Source organism: Symphalangus syndactylus, chromosome 3 (assembly GCF_028878055.3).
Source record: "Symphalangus syndactylus isolate Jambi chromosome 3, NHGRI_mSymSyn1-v2.1_pri, whole genome shotgun sequence".
Taxonomy (NCBI): domain Eukaryota; kingdom Metazoa; phylum Chordata; class Mammalia; order Primates; family Hylobatidae; genus Symphalangus; species Symphalangus syndactylus.
The window spans coordinates 49,226,395-49,233,445 of NC_072425.2; the positions used below are offsets into that span (position 1 = coordinate 49,226,395).

A 7,051-nucleotide genomic window follows, 5' to 3' on the forward strand; every position below is an offset into this window, starting at 1 on the left:
TAGTCCCAGCTACACGGGAGGCTGAGCCAGGAGAATGGCGTGAGCCCGCGAGGCTGAGCTTGCAGTGAGCCGAGATTGCGCCACTGCACTCCAGCCTGGGTGACAGAGCGAGACTCTGTCTCAAAAAAAAAAAAAAAAAAGAATGATCTCTTAGCATCTGGATTCCCATTGTTTTCACATTCTACTCCAGGTAACGCTTCTTGATACATGTTAAGATTTAATTTAAAATCTTGTAGCCTTCTTGACTGTTTAAGTATTTTCAACATTTCTGACTATTCACTCTGCATCTTTGAGGCTTCTGAAAAGCAAACCTATTTTTCTTTGTCTCCAAAACACACACACACACACACACACCACACCCATACACATATACACACAAATACTCACACCTCACAGTGGCGATCTCTGGCTAGCAGAAATATGATTTGTTTTGTTGGTTTGTTTTGCTTTGCTTGTCTATATTTTGAAATTTTCTTCGCTGTAGCAATATTGTTTCTGTAATAATGAACAGTTTGCCTGTTTGTTTGTTTTAACAATAAACTAAACATCAACATTTATGTTTGCCTCTCAGACAAATAAATAAAACACCGTTCTGTATTCTTATCAACACTTGGCATTATCAGAAGTTTCCAATTCTGGAAATCCAGTAGGCATATAGGGTTATTCAGAGTGGTGTTAAGTTGCATTTCCTGATTATTAATGAGACAGCCATTGGTGTTTTTGTCTTGCTCTGCATAAAACCTACCTTGTTTTAATTATTACATTAAAATTTTTAAAAAATAATAAATCTTGATATCTGGTAAGGCAGCTTCTCCAACCTTGGTCTAAATCTATACTATCCAACATGGTGGATACTCTCTACATGTGTTTATTGAGCCCTGGAAGTGCAGAGTGCAGCTAGTTCAAATTGAGACATGTTGTGAATGTAAAATACACATCAGATTTTGAAAGTTTAGTAACAAATAAGAATATTTGCTGATAATTTTTATATTGATTACATGTTGAAATGATATTTTGAATATTCTGGGTTAAGTAAAATATATTATTAAAATTAATTACAATAATTTCCTTTTACTTTTTAAAATGTGGCTACTAGAAAATTTAAAAATGCATAATGGCTTACATCTTTGGCTCATGTTATATTTCTCTTGGACAGTTCTATTCTATAACAATCTGATTTTTTTATTTCTTTTTCAGTCAAAATTGGTACGTTACTGTTCTGCCTACAAAATTTTCCATTTTGTCTAATCTTTCAAATGTATTACCATAAATTTGTTCATAATAATATATTATGATCTTTTAAAGTATCTATAGCATTTGTAGTGATGTCTCCCTTTTTATAAGATTCCCAATTTGGGTTATTTGTGGTTTCTCTCTTTTTTCTTGATTAGTCATACCAGAAGTTTGTCAATTATTAATCTCTTTAAAGTCATACCAGAAGTTTGTCAATTATTAATCTCTTTAACTTTTGACCTTGTTGGTCCTCATTTTATATGTTTACTTTGTATTTCACTAGCTTGTGCTCCTATATTTATTATTTTCTTTCCATCCTCTTTGTGTTTATTTTGCTGTTTCTTTTTCCAGTTATTGAGATGGAAATTTGAATTGTTGATTTCAGACTTTTTCCTATTACATTTTTTTTGACAGGGTCTCACTCTGTTGCCCAGGCTGGAGTATAGTGGTACAATCATGGCTCACTGCAGCCTTGACCTCCTGGTCTCAGCCTTCCAAGTAGCTGAGACCACAGGTGCACACCACCAGGCCCAGCTAATTTTTTAAAATGTTTCTGAAAGATGAGGTCTTGCCTTGTTGCCCAGGCTGGTCTTGGGGGCTTAAGCAGTCCTCCTGCCTCAGCCTCCCAAAGTGCTGGGATTACAGCTATTCTATGTTTTATATTTCATGTGTCTTAATATGTATTATTTCATTTTAGTTAAGTATTTTCCAAATTTCACTGTGATTTCTTATTTGACCCATAATATGTTTAGGGTTGTCTTACATAATTTTCAACCAAATGGAAATGTTTCCTTTTAATTACTGACTTTACTTTTAATAATTGATTTCTGACATAATTTAATTGTGATCAGAGAACATTCCTCTGTAAAATTTATTGAGACTTGCTTTTTACCTCCAATATATTGTGAATTTTTGTATATTACTTGTTTGCTTGAAAATAGTGTGTATTGTGCAACTGTTGGGGACAGGATCTACACATCATTTAGTTTAGGCTTGTTAATCATACTCAAATCTTCTACATCAACAATTTTTCTTTCAACTACTGAGCAAAGCATTTTAAAATTTCCCCTGTGATTATGGGTTTGTCTATTTCTTATTTTAGGTGTCATTTTTTGTTTAATATATTGAGGTTATACTATTAGGTACATACAAATGTAAATTTATTTTTATTGTGAATCTAGCCTTGTATCATTATGAACTGGCTCTTAAAGAATATATAAGTAATTATGAACAGAATGTTGATAGAAATATGGAGTTAAAAGCCTTTCTGATGTGGTCTCAGACGTAAATGAGGAGTGTTATTGGATGACGGTGGAAAGGCCATCCTTATTATACAGTGGCAAATAACTTGGCTGAATTGTGTTTGTGTCCCAGCGTTTTGTGGAAGGTAGTACTTGCAAGGGATGAAACTGGATATTTTAGTGAGGAGATTTCTAAGCAAAATGTTGAAGAAGTGACTTGGTTCCTCCCAGTTGCTTGTAGTAAAATGCAAGAAGAGAGAAATGAATTGAAAAAGGAATTGTTAAGCAAAAAGGAACCAGAGTTTAAAGATTTGGAAAATTCTCTGTCTGTTCATATGACAAAAAATGAGAAAGTGTGTTCTGAAGAGAACACTAAGGGTATGGTGGACCAACCATTTCATAAAGAGATTAGTGTGGCTGTGTACCATGAACTTAATCAGCCATTTCAACAGAGGCCGGGAATACAGATGGGATTACACCTGCAGAGACACTGTTAGCTGGGACTAAAAAAAAACAGAACATGGGATGGAATGAAGGAAGGCCATGACTTTGTGCTATCCTCTAGTAAAAGGGATGAAGGGCCTGAAGCAATTTGGAGGTCCTCTGCCTCCAATTTGAAGGACCATTGCCTTGGTTTCAATAGTCCAGACAGCTTCCAACCAAAGATGTGGAGGCACAATCTTTGCCTGGCAGAGAAGCTAGGGGTGCAACTTCTGGCCAGGAGAGCTGCTGGGGTGGGACGTTTACCCTAGTGGCTCCGGAAGGCGGGGCATCAAGCCAAGGATTATTCCCAAGCCTTAAGATTTCATGGAGTTTGCTTTGTAGTTTAGACTTGCTTGGGACTGGGTCACGCCTTCCTTCTGTGTTTCTTGCTTTTGGAATGGGAATGCCTATCCTATGCCTGTCCCACCAATGTATTTTGGAAGCATGCAACTTGTTTGGTTTCACAGATTCACAGCTGGAGAGGGATTTTGCCCCAGGATGAATCATACCTCAAGTCTCACTGTACCTAATTTAGATGATATTTAGAAAAGACTTTGGACTTTAGACATTAGAGTTGTTGCTGGAATGAGTTAAGACTTTGGGGGATGGAATGAATGTACAGATGCTTCTTGACTTAGAATGGGGTTATGTCCCAATAAACCCATTGTAAGTAAAAAATATATAAGTAAAAATGCATTCAGTACCCTGATAAACCAAAATCAGAAGATGCTTTTCAACTTACAATGGTGTTATTTATTTCCTGATAGACCCATCGCAAAATTTAAAAATTGTAAGTTGAACCATCATATGTTGAGGACCATGTGTATTTGGCACGAGAAGGACATGAATTTTGGGGCGCCAGGGGTAGAATGCTATGGATTGAACTTACGTGTCTCCCTAAAATTCATATTTTATGACCCTAGTTCCTAATATGATGAGGAAATAAATGTGCATTGTTTAGGCCACCCAGTCTATGGTATTCTTTTTGTATCATCTTGCACTGACTAAGACAGGCATTTATAAAATACAGTTGCTCTGGCGCTAAAAGGAACAAATGATATGCAGCAGTAAGGATGGGTGTTAAAAAATATTGTGCTGAGTGAAAAATGCCAGATGCTCCTGCAACATATCCTCTACGTAATTCCATTTATATGAAGTTCTATAATTGGCAGGACAAATCTAATGTATGTGATTGAGATCAGATCAGTGGTTGCTTTGGGAGTATGAGGTAGGATTAACTGGGAAAGGGGTACAGGGAAATTTTCTAGGGGATAGAAATGCTCTGTATCTTCCTCAAGATATTAATTGGTCAAACTCCATGGAACTCTACAATTAAGACCTGTGCATTTTATTGTATGTAAATGATACCTCAGTAAATGGAATATGTGATCTATGTGTGTGTGTATATACACATGTGTGCGTGTGTGTGTGTATCTGTTCTTTGCCCTGCCCCCTTTCCCTTCCTGTCCTGAGAAGATAGAAGACCTAGGAAGTAGAAAAATGCAGTCCCAGAGAAAGGAAGGCAGTCCCAAGAATGGCCATAAAAGAAGTCCTAGAAGGACCGAGAAGGAGAGTGGAGGGTTCCAGCAGGGACGTCTACAAGAAAATAGTGGCCCAGATGGATGACTTCATGAGGAAGCCGGAGGACGTTCCTTGTGGGAAGTTGTACCAGGAAGTTATTAAAAGGTGTGAGAAAGAAAACTAAGGAAAAAGAAAAGAAAAGCAATCATTAACACGGAGGTCGGGGGGGGTGGTGCAGTAAGGACAGGGGCATGGTCACAGTACCCTACAGTGCTCGGCTGGGAGTAATATGTACATAGGCAGGATAATGTAAACACTATGTGTTATTTAATCCTACAATTTGCAATATAATTATATTGAAGGACTGCCAAAGGAGGGCTGAGGGATGGCTCCTTGACCATCATATGAAGTTAGTAGTTAAAACGGATGAATCAGAAGAGGTCAGGGTGCACACATTACTTAGAATCATGAACATGTGAATGCCAGGAAAAAACATTGCTTAAAAATGATGTGGACTTTAAATTCTATCTACTAGGCCACATTAGTCTTTTCCAGTAACAAAGCTGAACCCTCTAAGGAGATTTCTAGGGCAGTTTGAAAAAGACCCAAAGCTGTTTATTAATGTGGTTTATTAATTAAAGTGGCCCTGGAGTCACACACCACAGGTACCACAATTTGTCATGACATTTGGCCCTCCATGTCCAAGGGTTCCACATACACGGATTCAACAAAGCTCAGATCAAAAATATTCAAAAAATAAAAATAAAAAATAATAATGAACCATATGACACCTTCCATCTGCCTGACTGCCTCTTCACCTCTCCTGTGGGAACTCCAGTGTCTCCTTGGCTCAAAATGGACCCCAATGGCTCCTGCACCACTGGCGGCTCCTGCGCCTGTGCTGGCTCCTGCAAATGCAAAAAGTGCAAATGCACCTCCTGCAAGAAGAGCTGCTCCTGCTGCCCCGTGGGCTGTGCCAAGTGTGCCCAGGGCTGCATCTGCAAAGGGGCAACGGAGAAGTGCAGCTGCTGTGCCTGATGTGGGGACAGCCCTGCTCCCAGATGTAAATGAAGCAACTTGGGTACAAACCTGGATTTTTTTTTTCATACAACCCTGAGCCATTTGCTACATTCCTTTTTCTATTAAATCTGTAAATGACAGTAAAACACTTTTGACTTGAAAAAAAATAACGCAACAGTATAAAGTAATACAAATAAAAATACAGTGTTAACAACTATATACAGAGCATTTACATTGTTTTAGGTATTATAAGTCATCTAGAGATGATTTAAAGCATATGGGACAGTGTGTGTGGGCTATGTGTACATACTGTGCCATTTTATGGAAGAGACCTGAGCATCTGCTGCTTTTTAGCATCCATGGGGGTCCTGAGACCAATCCCCTGAAGATACTTAAGGTTGGCAGTACTCATTTATTTGTTTACTTGTTTTCAGAAGTTCAGACTAAAACCAGGTAAGCAAAAATTATTGAAGGTAGCTCTGAAGCAAGTAAGAGGGAGGAGCCCTTACCTCCCTGCTGTGGTGGGGCAGGAGTCCCTCTCCTGAAGCCGTTGGCAAGACTAGACCTCTCTCATACATCCCCCACCGCAGCCTCATTATCAGCCAGTCAGTTCAATACGGTGTTTCCTCAACTCTCAGATCTTCTGTTCCAAAACCCACCATCAATTTAATAACAGCTTTGCAGCTGACAAGCCTACTTTGACCTGAATTGCAAAATGCATCCCAATTTCAGAAATATTAATATGTGGAAAACCATGTAGCTCTTCACCAAAGATTCCGTTAAAGGACCCTGGTTTGAGTCTTGTTCCACACCTCCCATCTTGGCCTATTGGTGTAGGTATTTTTGTACAGCTGAACAGTGTCCCAGAGCCCCCCGACAGCTCAGGCCTTCATGCTCTTGGCTATACCGAGTGTTGGCTGCCCACAGCTCTCAACTGAATTCCTCTCTATGATTTGCCTTCAGCTCAAAACAGCCACTTTCCTGAGTTCATGCCCCTTCCCCAGGACAGCTGCGTCCAGTGGGCAATGGGGCAGTGGTACAAAAGCCCCGCCCTCTGAGGGCTCTTTCCACTTCAGACTTGCCCTGGGGTTGGCGGAGGCCTCGTGGAGACTGCCTTGCAGCTCAGCATCTCTCTGCCTCATCCTGCCTCTTTCTCTTCCTTCACGGATGTTGATCCTGGGAATACCTCAATAAACTTCAGGAGGCAAATCTCAGAGTCAGCTTCCTGAGGTCCCAACTGGGACAAAGTCTCATTTCAGCCTATTGTCGTTCCCTTCATGCCACAGGGGTTCATGACTGACGACCCCGTCCAGTCTCTGTGCAGACATGAACCCATTACACCTGGAGCCATCCCTGACTTCCTAAGGCCCTGAGCTGGTGCTTTTCTGGGCCAAGCCCATCATGAGGCTCCTGACAGATGAGGTGACCATCCCGCTCTGCTACCGACGTGACATGTGGCTTCTGCAGATTGCTCACGGTCCCTCTGCCTCCAGGTCCTCATCTGTCAAACAGGAGGATTCAGCAGGAGGACTGTGGTGAAGCATTAAGCACAA

General features: G+C 40.1%; 1 protein-coding gene across 1 annotated transcript; it reads left to right on the plus strand.

The window, feature by feature from the left end:
- The first annotated feature begins 5,281 nt into the window (after positions 1–5,281).
- On the plus strand, positions 5,282–5,591 carry LOC129478317 (metallothionein-1H-like). Its single transcript, XM_055269947.2, has one exon. The coding sequence runs from the start codon at positions 5,334–5,336 to the stop codon at positions 5,514–5,516; it is 183 nt and encodes a 60-aa protein (XP_055125922.1). The 5' UTR covers positions 5,282–5,333; the 3' UTR covers positions 5,517–5,591.
- The last annotated feature ends 1,460 nt before the right edge of the window (positions 5,592–7,051 follow it).

Bases quoted from the DNA above. Each gene is read 5' to 3' on its own strand.
- LOC129478317 (XM_055269947.2), top strand. From the start codon at position 5,334: ATGGACCCCAATGGCTCCTGCACCACTGGCGGCTCCTGCGCCTGTGCT.